Source organism: Mus caroli, chromosome 16 (genome assembly GCF_900094665.2).
Source record: "Mus caroli chromosome 16, CAROLI_EIJ_v1.1, whole genome shotgun sequence".
NCBI lineage: Eukaryota > Metazoa > Chordata > Mammalia > Rodentia > Muridae > Mus > Mus caroli.
This window is the reverse complement of record NC_034585.1, coordinates 48,822,888-48,842,265: the sequence shown is the minus strand read 5'-3', so window position 1 is coordinate 48,842,265 and position 19,378 is coordinate 48,822,888. Positions and strand designations below refer to the sequence as shown.

The 19,378-nt window shown below is 40.1% G+C and overlaps 1 protein-coding gene across 5 annotated transcripts in view; it reads right to left on the bottom strand.

The window, feature by feature from the left end:
* Positions 1-19,378, bottom strand: part of Cblb (Cbl proto-oncogene B) — a 173,928-nt gene that overhangs the window by 36,091 nt on the left and 118,459 nt on the right. For all 5 annotated transcript variants that reach the window (XM_021184356.1, XM_021184357.2, XM_029470507.1 and 2 more), the window contains 3 exons: positions 17,458-17,661; positions 5,788-5,973; positions 3,909-4,271 (listed from right to left, as the gene is read on the bottom strand). In XM_021184356.1, the coding sequence (XP_021040015.1) occupies positions 3,909-4,271; positions 5,788-5,973; positions 17,458-17,661 (753 nt within the window). The remainder of the gene's footprint in view (positions 1-3,908; positions 4,272-5,787; positions 5,974-17,457; positions 17,662-19,378) is intronic.

Here is a 19,378-nt window from a genome sequence, read left to right as displayed (position 1 = left end):
ATCATTTGCTTAGTATTTGATCATGCTGTAATCAGTTCTAAACTGTGTCTTGAGAGTTGAGCATATTCTTAATGCCATACATGAAATTCTGTATAGTTCTTCCTAATTAGGAGATGGAAACTACACAAGCATGCAAACAGCCAAAGGCTTACAAGTGCTGAGACTCATTTCTGTGAGTCTAATGTGATTGTTTCTGAAAAGGAGTTGTTGGAGGACAAAATCTAACATGTGATTCTGAATTCCACGTTCAACTCCACCCATTTCATCAAACCAGAAATTGACTGTCACTACCCGAGAGAGTGGAGTATACCACCATCACGTAGCTGAAAATGAATATTATATGTTCCTTAGGAATCTGAAGGATCTGTTTGTGAATAGTGGAAACAACAGTCTGCTAGATGCTGGCCTCTGGGCTCAGGCTCCTCCATGGCTGTCACCTATCCATTAGAAATCTACCAGAAATCTTAGGGATTTACATTTTTAAAATCTGCATCGCTGATCACGTTAGTCTGGTGCTATCTCTACGTTGAAAGCTCTTTCCTACATAAAGATCTGAGAAAACTTCATACCAGAACTGGTTTCAAATTGTCTTACCCAGTTTGGGGGCAGATGACTTTATCCTTGTATGCATTGCAATTCCTTCCCTTGACTTCTTTTCACCGTCCTGCTTCCTATCTACTTCAAATCCCTTCCTGTTATTTCCATGGAGGTCAGGTGGCAGGGCTGGGGAGGGCTACCCCATTGTCTGCCATCTCTGTTAGCCCAGCTTGTAGAGACCAGCTTGTAGAATACTTTATTCCTTTTCTGCCTTTCCTTTCAGGATTTCAACTTCTTTTCCTTTCAACTACACATTTTTTGGGTATTTGTCACACATCAGAGAGCGGTCTTGTCGGCCCTGGACTGTCCCGTGCTTAGACTGTCCCATTCACAATATTCTCACTGTGTCACAGACATCCAATTACTTGCACAGCTGAGTGAGGTGACGAAATGAGACCCATTCCCGAAAGGTCTGCGGCGTGGAAGCCCTCCAATGTGGGCTGTGCAATCTATTGTAAACCTGGCTATCCTACACTGGTTTTTCTGTGTGCCTCTAGGCGTCATATAGTCTTAACACGTACGTTTGGAATCTTTTCCTGTGACTTTGACTATATTGTCTAAGATTAGAGTGATATTTGAGGAAAAATTCTGTACAATGAAAAGGAATTTTATTTTAAAAAAATGTTTATCTGTTTGCTTTTATTTGATATGTGTAAGTACACACCTTAATACACACACACACACACACAGACATGCACATACACACAGACAGACACACACACCATGGGTGCCTAGATTTTATTTATTATCAAATGACAAATGCAAATGTATTTTCTATCTTGTGATTATAACTGCTCCACAATCTAGAGAGCATGTCTTCATGTGTTGTTCAGTAGGACACTGCAAATGAGGCCTGTGTGCACAAAGGCTCCCATTTTGAAAGTCAGCTCTTGCAAATTTTGGAACTTACAGATAAGTTTAATGTCATATGTATGAACATGCGCTTCCTCACACAAAAAGTTATAATCACAAGAAGAAGATCATATGGCAATCTTATCTAGAGATTCCTTCAAAAGATTGTTCTACATAAGGTCATCTGTAATGTCCTCACCAGGCAGATGATAAGTTAAAGACAGTGTTTATCACTAAGAATCAGCTGGGTCCTCAGACGCTCAAGAGAACACTGTTGATGCCCAGAAGTAACAACTTTAAGTTTGTATCATATTTTAAAATATTTATTGCAAAGCGAGGGTTTAAACAGCAGTTCTGTTGCAACATGAAATAATCTTTGAGGATGTAAGCACAGCCACGCTAATACACACAATGGAGCATAGAACTTAAAGAGTCTGTTCTCTTAGGAGGCCTCCTCAGAAGGAGAATTCAATCATGAGACAAAAATTAAAAATTAGGGAAAACTTTTATTTTAATTTTTTATTTCTCAGTGAAACTCAAGGAGTAAGTGGAAGGAGTAGGGAAGGAGTGAGGCAGAGAGGGAGGGATGAAGAGAGAAGGGAGAGGAAGGGAGGGAGAGAGAGGGAGAGGGAGAGGGACTATCCAAGAGGTTGATTAGAAATAGGATGAAAATCCCCCTCTCAGTAAGAGGTAACTTTTGTAGTTGGAATCCTCAACAGACCCAAAACTGAACCCTTTACTAATATATGAGAATTAGTGTTAATATTACAGAATATAAATCCATACCCAAAGGAAGACCTCATCCCACTTTTCAGATTATAACATCTGAAAAGTTAAGCGCCTTGTTCTGGAAGGCCAGCTTTGTATTTACACTTACAGTAACATCCAAAAGAACCCTGAAAGAGGGGGTCTTCAAAGAACCGGCCGTGCTGTCAACTACACTATGTATTTCTGATGTCATTTAGAAATAACTTGTAACCTGCACCCTGAGGATAAGTGTCTGCTCACATGAGAGCTTGTTTCAAGGCTCTTCCCAAGACATGTGTCACCATCCACAAACTAGCCAACAGAGACTAAAGGAGAAACACAAACTAAACCAAATCCCAGAAATTCTCTCCAGCTGAGACTCCAGGCTGTGGGAAGTCCTCTGATGGAGGACAGGCTCTCAATGTCTAGAGGACATTACCAAACTGTTTTTTTCTATATGCATTCTCCTTACACTCACACTGTAGTGAATTAACCGTAAAGAATTGAAAACCGTGCTATGGCAGCTCACTGGCAAACGTGGTTCGAAACTAATGCTCTCGGCTCTAGTATGATGCCTGTGAGAGCTGGCTCTTTTCACCACAGGATACCTGATAGGCCACTGTAGGAGTGATGTCAGGATGCAAAGTTTTCACCATCACGGTGTTTGTATACAAACATGCAAGTGCATGCACACACAGATACACAGACAAGACACACACACACACATACATGGCACTGCATAGTTTCTTTGTATCTGTCCCCCTTCATGTGACACAGGGTCTCAAGTTCCCAGTTGGCCTTGAGTTCCCCAGAGTAACCTTAAATTTCTCATTCCCCCATTGGGATTACACCTGTGTGTCAAGAAGTTGTTTTCTAAATGTCAGATGAACACATTAAATTCAATCCATAGTTTTGAAGTACTAGATTACACCTCTTAACAAGGACAATAAAAAGCTGGGGCCAACTGAATAGGAGCTAAAGAGGTGAAACTATTTTTAGTACAGAGGGAGATGACACAGATCTGATCTCACAGCTAACACCATGGAATAAAGCACCAGAAAGTATTTCAGGATGGTTTCTGGGGAGACCACCCAGTGTTCTAGTCTCAGTGGCTGCTGGTGCTGCCTCTTCAGATAGATGCCTGCACTCTTAGATTCGTCCCTAAATGTAGGTGAAAGAGGGTTAGTGTTGAAATGAATGTGGGAATGTCTTTATAAGGAATAGTTTGATTGGCAAACAGGAGTGAATTGGGTCATATTTTATAAGGTGAGAGGTTGGACTCTCTGGACTGGATCAAGTATAATGTGACCTTCAGAAGACCTCATCCCAAGACTGGTTTATGATATATGCAGTGATTCAACATTCCCAATTTTGACTGAGCAAGAAGACCTAGTCACTTCAATAACACTGAGTTATGCATCGGGGAGGCTCTCAGCAAAACAGTGAGGGAGCGGACCTATCTCTGTCCAGCTGTCCTGTGTCTGCATCTCGTTATTATACAGGGACAGTCTTTTCCTCCCTTCCCTCGTGTTCAACGTTAAGTGATCTTCTCACTGTCCAGAACATGGAGTTAAAGAGCACGGAGGAAGTACTGTGTCATCCAGGTACAACCGACCTATACACACTGTCCGGTATCTCACCCCCAGCAGAAAGCCTCCCAGGGAAAGCTTGGCAGGCTGCTTCTCCAGATTCTGTATTGCACATTTTCTTACCTTGGCTCCTTCTGAAGGCAAATCGTGGCGTCTGTGTTTCCTCATGAGAACCTGCTCGGAGCCCATTCTACTGTGCCTCCCATTTAAGCTGGAGTTTGCGGTGACGCCAGGCTTTGGAGAGCCATCCCCGAGGATTCGACATCCCATCACCTGGTTAGTCCCGAAGGCATCCCGAGGGCACCAGGCTTCAAGAGGCATGGGCTGGTCCCGGGAAGGCACACTCTCTCCATGGTGGAAGTGTCTGCTCAGTCTATTGTCAGGTGGGATGGGGGGAGGCCGCTCTGGCGGCGGAGGAGGATCTCTCAAGGGAGGAGGGGGTGCCGGGAGTGGTTTGTCTTGTTTTCTAACCATGCATGGAGAAGACTAAAAGAGAGAGGGGACAAAACACAAATCCAAGAGAGCGCGACGTTTGTACCATGCGCTGAAAAGACCTTCAGACACAGATTACTCAATCTCCATTGTAGCCACAATGCAGTATTATTAAATTTCTAATAACCTTTTTTGTGACTCTTTATGTTTCTTTTACTACTAATGAAAAATCTGAAAATTAATGAAAAACTTACATCAATGTTCCACACTAACAATTTTAAACAAATGACGATATACATGTAAGAGTTCAAGAAATCATACAGGAAAGAAGTAGAAAGTTATAATTATATATTAATTACATTATCATGGCAATAATCAATGAATTTGTAAACTGTGATTCCAGAGACACAAAGATTCAGAAACACAGTTTTTATTGCTTCTTCACTTTTGAAAACAAATTATTTGCAATATTTAGAGTTAAGATTCTTCTCTGTTTTCCTCTTTGTAGTACAATGGCAGCCACACGGGCGGGCCCTTCACTTTGGAAGTTTGAACAGCATTCCTAGAACAGTGAAGATCTAAATGGCAGAGCAGTTGCTGTCAGACTCATGACTTTCTGGGTTCTTAAAATGAAAAGAAGACCACCTGTCAGTCTAACTGCCAGGGGACAAATGGTGGAACAGGAGTCCTCCCAAGGGGACTCTGCACGCCCCTCGAGAGGTTTTAGTGTTTATTTAAAAGCTTATTTAATAAATAGTTTATGCTTTTTACATTAGGAAATGTCAAGGAACAAGAATTTGCTGCATGTCTATATAATTCAAATTTCTACCCTAGCCAGGAGTCACGGGATAGAAGCCAAGTTCGAGACAGCATAAGAGAAGAAAACAGCGCTAAATGCACTGTACTCTTTGGCAATCCTAAACTATAAGTCCATTAGCAAATCATATTAAAGGTTTTATGAATTTACATTTAATAAAATACATGCTCTTTATTATTAAAATTTCAAAGAATCCCGCATAAAACTACAATGAACTGTAGGCTTAAGTTAAAATTATGTCTTTAATATTAAACAGTAAAATAATTACTTTGCAAACATTGTAATTTGTTGTAATTAATTTCCTGGGTTGAAGTGCAGTCTGTACGATCCGTCTTCTGAGTCACCTACAGCATGCGTGATAATGTATCACACCTCAAGCCCTTATGCAAATACACTCCCCTGGCATTTTTCTTGTTATGACATTATGAAAGTAAGTGTAAAATACCATTTGATAATAACAGCACGCAAATTATTGTAATGCATATGATGACCTTTTAAATGCATTTTATAGATATTATACCTTACACTGCTATTTACTTAAGCAAATATTGGGTCTACAGACAGGCTCTGAGTAATTATATAACTTTCCTAGTAATTTTATAGCAATAAAGCAAGGGATATGACAGCAGGCTTGGTATAAATAAAATGAGAAACTTACCACTGTTGTTATAAACAACAAGCCTAAGTAATATGTAAGTACACAGAAAGCCCAGAGAACTGCCTTCTGTGTTCCCGAGGGAGGCCCTGACTCACCTTTGGCGAGCCTGTGGGGCTGCCACACGGAGAGCGCACGATGCCTTTCTGAATGAGATCTAGGCGGGGAGGCACTGGTGGCAGGCTGAGGTGGGGGATCTGGAGAGGGTCTGGCTGAGGCTTTCTTCTCTGGGCAAGCGGTGAGGAGCCTGGTGATGTGACTGGTGAGTTCTGCCTGTCCGTGCACTAGGAGAGAAGCAGAGAGGATGCTGGGTATTTGTGTGCAAAGGGAAGAACAGCCTGTCCTAGCTGAGGATGGCAATGAGGGCCAGCTGCATACTTGTTAAAGTAAATGCTGAATGACAGATGGGGAGATCTCAGTGCAGTCCTTGAGGGGAGGATACAAGGGAACAGACTGAAGGGTTTCCCTCACACCTCGTATGAAGGGCTGCAGAGAAAAGCACATTAGAATGCCACACAATCAAACGTAGGTTTTCTTCCCAGACTGCTTATTTAGTCTATAAGAGACCAGAAACACACCTTGCAGCAATGCACATCCTTCTGTGCTTAAAAAAACTATTTGTAAACAGAAGTTCTTTATTCTACACACTGTGCATGTATTCCACATGTTGCTCATGGAAAACTAGTAACGGAGATCAGCCTTAAAACAAGGAGACATGTAAAACACACACAGTTCAACCAAGTATATTTTTCCTTAAGCTTCCATATGGAAAGGAAATCCTCAAGCTAAATGCTTTTCATTAAAAGCAGCTATGCAAATCTCAGAGGGCCTGGCCATGTGCTGCAGAAGTCAAGATTTGATGCTGCCTCACGGTCTTCATCTTCTCTGGGAGTCACTGCTCAAGCTACACTTAGGAGCTGGTGAATGGCATTCCCCCTTGCAAATCCTTAAAAAAAATCATCTGAGGGGCCACTAGGTAAGCATCCAAAGATATGATGCCATTATGTGTAAGAATTGTCTTGTATTCCTCTTATGTACAACAGCGCTAGTCACAGCAGCCAAGATATGGAATCACTGTGTCTACCAATGGATAAAGAATGTGGAATATTATTCAGGGATATCTGTGGTGACATGCATAGAGGGTCCTATGGGCTAAGGCAGATACTAAAAGGCAGATGCTGTGCATTCTCTATGTGAAGTTTTAAAAAGCCCATTCACAGGACGGCAGAAACAGTGAGCACCAGAGGGTAGGAATGGGATAGATGGGTGTTTGGCAATAAGTATGAAAATGGACCTAACAGTGTGTGTGAGTTCTAGTATCCCACAGGACAGGACATAGGATAGTTATTGTCTGCAATGTCCTCACAAGGACTTAGTAAAGCAGAGAGCTACACACGGTCCACCAAGGAAGATGTCAGAAACTGATGCCACCCTGGGGTTAGACAGCTAGAAATTCATGTGCAAACCAAAGTTGTCATACTTATGACAGTATGTAAGAACTGTGCTAATTAAAAATAAATAGGAAGAAAAAGAATTTGTAGTGGTACATAAGAGAAGCAGCTTCTCCCACTGCTTATGTACAATTTCACCATCACAGCAAAAAAAACCCACTTAATATAGATTAAATAAAAGTACTGAAATCAGCATAAATATTAAAAATAGAATAAGAGTCTTATATTACAAACATATTAAAACAGAAACACTTCGTGGATTGTTTTCTTGTACTAACAGTGATCAACACAAAAGCAAATTTAGAACTGACTTTTCTATGATCATGTTTTTCTAAGGCAGAGTCTAAAAGTCAGAAACCCCAAATTATAATGTGCAAAGTTTAGAAGTATGCATATTGGCACATTCTTTGTAATTGATAATGTTTCCCTGGACATGGTGCCAATTTCCACACATTTTTTTCAATCTGTTTCACTTATTAGCTCTCTAATGCAAATAATATATACTTTCACTATGTAAACTTTAAATTAATTCCTACAAATTGCTATTGATGCTTGTTACTTACCAAAAATGCAGTTTTGAATCTGCTCTACACTGCTTAGCACTATATCAAGAGAATCTAACCACCATTAAATACGATCCTAGAACACAGTTCTCAAGTTGCTTTGAATAGATACCCTGTCATTTTATAATCATTACCTTGCTGTGAGGAATTGTTCTGGGCTCATTGTCTGTCTGGTATTATAATGTAGCTTGAACATTAGAATTTAAAGAAAAGATCATACAGATTTTCCATTACAGAATAAGTGACAGAAGGACTTACTGAGAAATTAACTATTATGTGTGGCATTAATACAAAGAATTTATGATACAAAATTCAAACCATTCACACTGGGGAGACCGGACCATTCTTTCCAGTTTAGGGAAATGAGTAACAAATCATTTGTTAATCTTGATTTCGGGTCTGTGCCACCGTTAGTACCCTCAGAACCCGATCTTTTCCTTTCAGCTCTGGTCAGAATCCACAGGCTTTCATTTCTGTCTCCAGATTACCTCATCAGCCTATGTGTCTAACCTCATCTCCTAAATTTACATCTTCCACAGGCAGGGATTTGGAGACTCTAGAAATATCAGAACCACAGTGGATCATTTCATGTGTTATACCTACCAATTTCCCCTTATTCACTTGCTTTAACTATACTTTACTTCTCTGACAAAAGCTGCAATGTGTTTTACTACGTAAGACACAATGCTAGTGACTGCCATACAGACTGCAGGATCCACATCTGTGACTTTAACAGACAATCTTCACGGAACAAGCCTAAGAGGCAAAGCATTTAAACTCCACTGCTTCTTGCTCAGCAACTGCTAACCATCAGGGGTGGGGGCTCATCCACTGCAGTTACTTTTCCCTTTATCCACACCTTTAAAGAACGACTTTAGAAGAAGCTTTAATAAGATCCATTATTATGGAAATGGCAAGACATCTGCTAAGGAGCTCTAAGTCTAGGCAGGTTATTATAAAAATGGAGCAGGAGAAAAGCTCCCAATAACTAATGAGAGTTCTAACAATACAGAGATAATCAAAGTCGCCTTATGATACTTCTAGCAAGATCTCTACTTAATGAATTTCATATTTGAACAAGGGAGATGCTTGTATTATAATAAGCATGTTGGGAAGGATTCAGAGAGTCAATATTCCTCTCTAAATGCCTGAGGATTAATGAATAGAGGTAATTTTTTAACCACATAAAATAGGAGAAAATATTTAAAGTCTATTTTCTTTGCTTCCAACTATTATCTTGGTCTTCATTTATTGTATTAAGTTGTGGGCACATCAGAAATTAAAAGCATTTAAAATAGCTAGTATAGAGTATTATTCAGAAGTTACACACAATGACAATGTTTAGTTCACACTCAAACATTTTCACACAGTTTATGGTTAGGCACAGATAGTTAATGTTCTCTATTCTTCGTTATCTCTAGCACTGCCCCATTTCAATAATAAGCAAAAGGTTATATGAAGCACATGGTATAAATCCAATACAGCATATTTCTCCACAGCCAAGCTCCCAGAAGCCTCAACCTGTAAGCATTTGAAAGACATTCAAATTGAGACACTGGGAAGAAACTCACAATGAAACATATGGTCAGCATTTCCTGGCATTCTCTGAGAGAAGCAGTGTGGTCATCCTGCTGCCTCACTAAGACATAGTTAGTCCACCGTGGAGAGAACGTAGGCTGGTTTCTTAGATACTGTTCTATTGCTATCTTAAAACACGATGACCTTATAGAAAGAAGGTATTTAATTTGGGACTCATAGTTTCAGATGGTCTATGACCATCATGGCAGCCGGCAGGCAGGCAGGTAGGTATGGCACTGGAGTAGTAGCTAAGAGCTTACATTTTGATCCACAGGCAAAAGGTGGAAAAAGACAGACAAAAGTCTGTCTGTCTGTCTGTCTGTCTGTCTCTCTCTCTCTCACACACACACACAGGGGTTGAGGCGGGGGAGACTGACAAGACACTGGAGATGATGTGGCCTTCTGAAACCTGAAAGCTCATACCAGTGACATACTTGTCTGTGACAAGGCCACACTTGTTAATACTTCCCAAACTGTTCCACTGTCTTCGGATGCCTACTTATAGGGACCATCATTATCCAAGACAACACAGTCAATATCTATGTTCCATTGGGGCTCTGGGACTTTTCAGATACTACCTAGTAGACATAAGAAAAAGGCTGAGCAGGCTATAAACTTATACATGTAGTACAGTTACAGGGATGGCTGACTGTACTTTACAGTCTGTCAGGGAACTAAACAACAAAATTGCCAGAAGGGCTACTTTACAGTAATACAGAGTGTGTCACATGCAGCTCTAACCCCAAGGGCACATCTCTATTAAAGTAATAAACTCTGCTAAGCACACAATGTGACACTGACTCTCCTTGCAGGGCCTCTAGTAGGAGGGTCACCAGTTCCTGGCTGGTGAATAGCCGTTTTAATCTCTAAATTTCTTTGAAGTTTTACGTTTTACCTTAAACACTTGTGTGAATTTCACAACTTGATGCATGTATACGTATGATTTTAATTTAAATTTGCATCCCCTCTCTCTTCCTGCGATACAACCTTAAATCCTGTTGCGAAGTTTAAGTTTCTAGAAATGAGTTGTGTTGAGTTTAGTGGCTTCATGTGACCTTTGGTTCACTCAGCCGCATAAGCAATTTTGAGAAGGCAGGGAAGGGTGACATATGATTCAGAAATGGTTCCACAGAGATGGCTGAGAAGCAAGAACACTCGGGAATGAAAGGAACAAACTTCAGCCGGTGGGCAAATGCTTGCACCTTAAACCCCTATTTCTCCTTACATCAGGCAGAACAATGAACAAACAATTACTATTTGGAGACTGCTGTTCTTCTCTCTAATGTGCAGAATTCTTAATTTTTAAAAATTTACCTCCAATACAGCAAATAAGTGTACCATAAACTTACCTAAATTATTTAACGCTTAAAAGAGTATTTACCTGACATCTTGACAGCTTTGCATTTTCTGTGTGGTTTAAAACATGAAACATATTTTAGTAGTAAATTATTTTGGGGTTAGTCTTGTACTGAAGAAAGAATGCAGGCTACCATGTGGGTAATGAGATATTACAGAATGTAGCCAGTTTTTGCTAAATCAATATAATTTCACCTTATAAAGGCAAGAGTAGTAAAATCTAATCAAACTCACGGACAAATCAAGATAATAATATTTAATTCTCAGCAGGGCAGCACTGTTCGAAGGAGTTTTAACTTTCACTATATAAAAACTAATGTAACAACAGATGCTTGCCTTCTGCATGCTTCTATTGTCGTTTCTAGGTTTAACCCATTCACCCTTCTCCTTAACGGGTGTATCTAACACAGGGAGGGGAAGTGTGCCAGACACTAAGCACAAAGCTAGCCTGAGACGCGTGGCCATGGGACTCAGTGTGGCTCGGAGAAGCACAGTTAGGAACAGCATCAGCAGGTCACCTAGCACTAAACAGTGCTCAGAGGTCTACCCTGTGCTCACCAACACCAGGAGGCCCTGAAACTGAAAGGAAGGGACAGACTTGCCCCTCAGGAAGCTCAAATCTGCCAGTCGAGGTGGACACAAGGTGGGGTGTCAGCATTCAAATGCTTGCTTTTCCTCCTAGGCTATATATTCTAATAATTTTGGAGCGATGTACAGCTGTGTTTGCCAGTCACCTATAATGACACACATCAAATGATAGAGCTTAGTGAAAGAAAAACTGGGAGTTTTGTTTTTGTTTCATTTGGCTTTCCTTTTCTGTTTGTTTTTTTTGTTTGTTTGTTTTTTGTTTTTTTTTTTTTTTAGAAAATACAACATGCTCAATGCAACAGAACTAATTCAGGTTCTCTTACAAGTTGAGCTCATCAATTGCTTTATTTCACATGTAAGTTGTTAACTCTTTTCTCAATTATTTTATATAGTTGGCAAGTAATATATTCTATCCAAGACGTTTGATCTCAAATGTAGGGAAAAAAGGCACAGAAATAGAGAAAACTTATCTCAAAGAATAATAACTGTTTGAAATGGTTAATTGACATGAGTTGTTGTAATTATCAAAATGAAGGCGGTTGTAAGTTTGACGGTATTAATGACGTTATATATTAGTCTTCTGGGAGAAAGACCCTTCATGCCAGGGGAGTGTCGTAGAGAGGAGAGATGCCACGCCTGAGAAGAGTGCAGGACTGAGAGACATGGCTGCCACGTGAAGGAGCCAGGAGAGCAGAGCCCAGAGCAGCCAAGATAGAAATATAAAACTGTAATAATAACTTGGGATTATTGCCAGGAGGTAGATTAACCTCATGGAGGTTAGGCAGTGGTCTAGCTATTGAGTTAGTTTAGGCATATTCAAATATAAAGGCGATGTGTGAGTCTTTCATTCGGATACATAAACCATTGATGCAGGTATCGAATCTGCCGCCAGGATTTATTTATTAAATATTAATTCTATGAACAAACTATTAAAAAATTTCTAGGGGTGGGGGAGAAAAAGATTGGCCTGGTGGACTAGAAGAATAAATGAAAATATGCAGCTGTATGGAGTGGGAGGAGGGGGAACCTCTAGAAAGTTCCAGAGACCTGGGATGTGAGAGGTTCCCAGAACTTGATGGAGATGACTTTAGCCTAAATGCCCAACAGTGGGGAGATGGAAACTGGAGAGACCACCTCTAGTACATAGACAGGGTACCCAGTGGAAGAATGGTGTCACCAAGCTACCTTCAAAATGTTGGGCCCAGATTTGTTCTTGTCTACAAGAAATGCAGGAACAAACAAATATGGAGCAGAAACTGAAGGAAAGGCTAACCAATGACTGGCCCAACTTGGGATACAGCACATGGTTAGGCACCAATTTCTAACACTGTTACTGATGCTATACTGTGCTTGGAGACAGGAGGCTAGCATGGCTATCCTCTAGGAGGTTCTGTCAGCAGCTGAATGAGACAGATGCAGATATAGTTAATCATTGGACTGAAGTTGGGGACTCCTATGGAAGAGTTAGGGGAAGGATTGAAGATGCTGAAGAGGATGGCAACACCATAGGAAGATCAACAGTATCAACTAACCCAGACTCTTGGGAACTCCTAGAGACTAAGCTATCAACCAGGAGCATACATGGACTGGACTGATCTGTGGCCCCTGGCACATATGTAGCAGAGGACTGCCTTGTCTGGCCTCAGTGGGAGAGGATGTATCTAATCCTATAGAGAATTGATGCCCCAGGGAAGGGGAATACAGTGTGTGTGTGGGGGCGGGGGGGTAGGAGCACCCTCTTAGAGGCAAAGAGGAGGGGGAACGGGGTGAAGAACTCTTGGAGGGGGAACTGGGAAGGGGGGGCAACATTTGGAATGTAAATAAATAAAACAAAAGAAGAATTTGCTGATCTTTTCCAATATTAAGAAGTTATCTGACTAGCATTATGGGTATCTTATTGTCCCTGTAATAACAGAGAAAACTCCAACTTTCCCACCCATCATACCTATACTACTTCCTGCTTCACAGCACACAGAACAAATTACTTGGGAAATCTCATAACTCAGAAATTTAGATAATGGCACCAATGTGGACAAAATATTAAAACACTTTGAATGAAATCATAAAACGACTTCCTATCTAGAAAGACAACAACTCAGCATTTTACAGTCGCAGATTCTCTGCTTATTTGAACCACCATTATTACCAAATAGACTTTACTAATGAAAGAATGCTAAGGAAACAATCTGTATGGGCAACTTACAAATACTGGAAGTGTGAAATCTCCATGGTAACGGGAAAATACAGTCAGCTCAGTTCTCTATGTAATGATGGAAGGATTATTACTTTAATCAAGGCAAAAGGCTTAAGACAGGCAGGGACAATCGCACAATACGATCATCAACCAGTTTACGGAAGGAGAGAAAGATGAGCAAGGGAAGTAGCAGATTAGAACACTGAATCTTCCTGTTGGGCGGTGATGGACAGTCACTCCTGAGTTGGCAAAGCAAGACTAAAAATAAAAAAATACAGGATAAGTTGATGAGGCTTACAAAACAGGAAGAGCATGCATGAAGAGTGTCCTGTGTCAAAGTTAGGAGTCGTTTATAATCTGTTTTCTAACTCACTTCTGGATAAAATCTACTGAACTTTTTCTTTTTAAAATTAAAATGATTTTTTTAAGCGCAAGATTTGATCAGGTAACCACCCTCAGACAGAAGATGCACATGCATTGATTGGTTTATTTTAGATAATTACTGAGTGTGTCTCGGTGACAAAAACATTAGGTGTGGCCTGGTTTTAGTACTTATAGTCGTCTGTAATAAGTCTACATAGCAGCTGTACTAAAACACATAAACACAGCATAGAAACATGATTTTGCAGCGATATTTTTCCAACTATTGAGAAAGAATTTATGCTTGCACCCATACCAAAACTAAGGATGCATTGAAAGCTAAGTGGCAAAGGTTGGTGAAATAATACAAGAGTCATGCTCTGCTTAACTGACTAGGCAGATTAGTAGACATAAGAGCCATTTAATTAAATCATGACATCAAACTAAAACTAAAGAACGGCAATTTAATTGCATTTCTAAAATATCTGACTGCTGTAGGGGAGTGGAACACTGAAGGTCACAGACTCATTGAGAGATGTGAGCCAAGAATGCCAGAGAGCATCCTTCTCTTGGGGTTAAACAACAGAGAGAGAGGATTACTGAAAGTCTCTCATTTTCCAAATAGACAACTCACAGGGTCCCAGGAAGAACCAATCAGGAGAGGCTGGAGAGGACAGAAGGAAGCCCTGTCCCTCACCTTGTACTCCATTCTCAGTTTGTGGTACTAGAGTCCTATGAGATGAGGCCTAAGCTTCAATTTAATTGAAACTGATATAGGACAGGCGTTTTCTCCTTCTCTAAGTAGCAAGGTACACAAAGATGTCGACAGAATTATTCTTGCAGCCACACCCCAATCTCCTTGTAGAACACTGAACTTTAGTCAGAAAAAACAGAAATGCCTTCTTCCTAGCTAGAAACCGGTGCCCCAGAAATTGAACTGTCTGAGCTGTTGTGGGTTTCTCAAATGCTTTCCTGCCATTGGAGGTTACCCAGGCTGGCATTCAATAAACTAAGTGTACCCTAAAAGCTATACCTGGGGCAACAAACTTTTCTGAAAGGGCCAGGTAAGCAATATTTTAGGCTGAGCAGATCAAGAGATAGGAATCAAAGTGACTATGTTATTGCTTCATTATCACCTCAACACATTTCACTTGATATTCAAATTGTTACTTCAAGGGAGAAAGTCCCATCAATCACTAAAGGCAATGTTACAGCATCCACTCCTTTATTCTCACTGTCACTCTGCATCCTTTCTTGATTTTGAATAACTCTCACGCAGGACATGAGACATGGCCAGACTGGCAGAACAGTGAGCTGGGTCCCTGATGTCTTCTGGATGGGGAAGCATCATCCCTGATGTGTCAGTGTAGCTCCTTTTACTTGGACTGAATGCAATGATCTGTACTAACTCAGACTGGGAAGTGGGTCACAATCTGCGGCTTTCTTAATTTCAATTAATACAGGCAATAAAATAGCCACTATTTGTGGTCCAACTGACTTTACAATGTGTTAGTCTCTTAAATACGTGACCTCATTGGATCATTTCAACAGTTATTATAGGAAATGGCTGTTGCTGTCCTGCTTTGCAAGAGGATGCAGAAAATGGGAAGAGTGCTAAGTAGTTTGCTTCAGAGAGTTCTAGTTCTATCCTGTTACAGAGCTGGTTCACTGTTCCCTTTATCTGGAAGGCTGAATGTTAGCTGTTTGGACGCTCAAATCGTAATTCTCTTTGAGACTTCTTTCTTCTGTATTCATTATTTAGAGTTACTGAGGAGTAACAACTTTCTCTTGGGTCAAAGAGGCCATATAATTAAACAAAGCAAAACAAAACTTAACAGATGTTATCCTGAAAGGGGAGATAAACACCAGCCTATGAGTTACCTTATGGAACTTACGTACATCTAACAGGGTGAAGAACCAACATCCTTTCAGCTCAAAGCTGAATTGGAGCGTAGTGACACTGGTGATGTCAACCTACCTGCACATGTAAGGTTTTTTCAAGTAAATAGGATAATGGAATGTCTGAGGTCAGTGTGGAACTCCCAGACAGAAATTCCAAGAGTTATCTTCAGCAATATTTGAATCAGCCCTGAATTAGCTGTAGAAATGGCCTCCTCTGGACTCTGCACCTACTCTTTCCCTATTGCATAGTAATAGGGGCATAGGTTGAAGTTCCTGAAGTGGCTGCCATCATCACCACTCCACCTCAGTGGCAAAGGGCTCTCTCCTTAAGGCTTTATTGGAAAGCTCGTAGGCCAATGTGAACCTCAGTGGGATGTGGCTGAGTATCATGTCTGCAGGAGCCAGGAGGGAGATGGTTCCCGTAATTACAGATGCTCTTGTAGCAACCAATCCCACCTCTGAGGTCCACAGCATTCAACTTCTCCATGTGATTTGGATTTTCTGTGTATTTCTATGCAAAGGGCAGTCTGAGATCTAGCCACCTACCCACCACTTCTGATTTCTAAATTATTCAGCTGTCACGCTGATTCTTTTGTGAAGTAATCACTGATGGGCAGGAGCAGTTACTTTCAGTTCATAAGGTCAGTGCTCTAACTTAACCAGCAAATCTTAAGTTAGAGTGCATTCACAGAGATGATTTTATGCAACTTCTTACAGATAGAGCACCAGGATGTCGTTTCTGTTAAGAAATATAAATCTACTGGACACTTTTATATTCAACAAAAATGGTAATCAAGTACAATCTTACTATTTCAAATAAAATAACTTCCTATCTTCTATTTTTCTCCACATTTGTTAATCTCATTCTTGGATTTTTAATTTTATACAAATGTTCTCATCTGACTCCCACTAGGTTTAAACAAATTATTCCCCTTCATCTAATATTTTTCTGAACTAATGAATACTGAATGTAGTGTTTCAAATTATTATTTTTATTTTTGAGAATATATAATCACACAAACCTCCATTTCCTCCCTCCAAACCTTCCCAAAATACCTCTCCTTGCTCTCTTTCAAATGTCTGGCCTCTTTCCTTACTAATCATTGACACACACACACACACACACACACACTTACTTTTAAATATAACCTACTCAGTCTGTATAATATTACTTGTATATATGTTTTCAGGGCTGACTGTTGATTATTGGATAAACTATTGGTGGACTTTTCTCTGGGAAAGACTATTTCTCCACTCTGTATTCCTTAGTTGTCTGTGGTTGTGTGTAGGGTTGAGGCCTCATGATCTTCCCCCATCCACTTTCATTTATTGTTGTCCTTGTTCTGCTCATGTTACACAGTCACGCTGGCGAGACTCCCTCCTTCTGAGATTGTTAGAATGAAAGAAAATCCATAGTCCTTTGGTTCTTCCAATATTTTTCCCACTTTGCAGTCTTCCCTAAACTTTAGATGCAGGGGTGTTCTGTGGATGTATTGACTGGGACTGGGCTGTACAACTCTAACACTTTGCTTCATTTTGGGATTTTGGGGCAGAGGTGGGGCAGTTGTCTTTATCAGCTGCAAAGAGAAATTTCCGTGATGGGGAATGAGGGCTACACTATTTTTGAAAAAGGGAATACTGCTTATATTTGAACCTTAGTTTTAAATCAACAATGCTTTCTCAGCCAAGCACACACATAGAGACTAATTGATTGGTACTACTAATTAAATAGTATTAATTGTAGCACACAAGCTGCACTCATGCACTCACGTTTACCTTTCGAACACTCGCCAGCCTGTTCATCATCAAAGACTCCTCTCGATCATCGTCATCATCTAAGTCAAGCATGGGGATGCTGAAAGGGTCAATGATGCTGCAGCACCTGGAGCCTTCATCTCTGGGGTCGAAGGGATCCACAATGATGGGCTCAGTTCCTTTTATCTCACAGCGACAGAAGGGGCAGCCTTGGCCATCAGACTCCTGAAACAAAGACAACAAACTGACTGGCTCAAACCAATCTAGAGAAGTCTGAAGGTTGGACGTTTATAAAATGCTTCAAAAGTCTGTGGATCAATGATGGGTATATCTTGAAGAAGCAGTTGAGCACAAAGGTGGTAAATCAACAAAATATTTTATGAGCAAATGCAAAAAAATAAAGCTTGGACAGGTAAAGAAGCTTAACTTAATTTTCACAAGTATCAATTTGTAATTCTAATGAGCAAGGATTTACAGTCCTCAAATACTGAAAAATGAATTATGTCCCTCTTCAAAACAACAATGCTAATTAAACATTCCATAAAAAGAACATCCTGGCAAAATTAAAAATGACTAGAGCAATAATTAATAGTAATCAAAGCAACCTATTTGAAGTCTACTTTGGAAAAGTTCTTGTGCTTACCAACTGTGTGTAAATATTTCTGCTTACATCCTCTAGGATTTGTCAAATCTTGGTTAATAAAGGAATGAGTATGGAAAATAAAATAATATTGAGAAGTAACCATCTAGGCTAAAAGCATTATGGTCTACATCTTACACATCCTCTAAAAGGCTCAGTTACCACTCTTCCTTATCACCTTCATGACACAAGGCTTACTGGAATGCAGTGAGCTATACTGGAGTGTGGCAGTGAAGGTGTTATCAGCACACTGCCCCCTTTCCAATCTTTCTCTCCAATTTCTAGGTGACAGGAGGTGAGCATCTTGGCTCCATCACATGCTTTATCACCAGCCCAAAGCAAGGAACCCCACCAAGCATAGCCTGAAACCTCATGAGTCATGAACCAAGATTTCATTCGTTAAGTTGACTTATCTCAGTTCTGACTCAACAGTGGGAAGCTGACTACTGCAGAGCCTGTAGTCTTGACTTGTTCGTGTGGAATCTACCACTGTAAGACATGAAGTATCTCCCAATCTAGATTTCAAAGCAGAGGCTACAAAAGATTTGGTAAAATACTTTGGGTCGAGAAACGTATTTATTGGTGATCATTAGGTTTGGTTCAGCCTTCCAAATTCATATCTCTAAGCTCTAACAGCATTGAAAATTCCCAGTAGGGAGCAGACAAAATGAGATGCCCTCTCACCCTGCCTTATAGACAGAGGAGTTAAAAGACAGTCACTACCCTGACATTTTGATATTGTACACTAAGATTAGTACTGCATTGTAAAAAGTTAAAAATTTAATTTTTTTTTAAAAAAAGCTGGAAAATTATCATGATTTTTGCAGACAAACACACAAAAGCTATCCTGTACTTAACTCAGGACCACTGTACTATAGCCACTTGGCCTGTGGGAGCTGAGTCACCTGCCTTTAACAGTGTGACTTCAGAGGTATTGTAAAAAGTTCTCTGGACATCTCTGGACAGATCCCAGATGTCTACTTGGAAGCAGATACTATTGGTCTATTGTTTCCTTTAACTTCTCTCGGATCAACAGACTAAATACCTTCTTTACAATGTATATTACCAAAAAGAAAAATTATCTTTGAATAGCTTTGGTAAAAGAAACAACATTATTCATATGTCTTTACATATTTTTAAGACTCAAAATTGTACAATTATATATTTACATGTGTATACATATGTATACATATGATTTTGAAGAGAGAGGGAGGGAGAGAATAAGAGAGAGAGAGAAAGAAAACATAGCAGTCATGTTCAGAGCTGATGGCCATAAAAGTATTTTGATTCATAATTTCACAT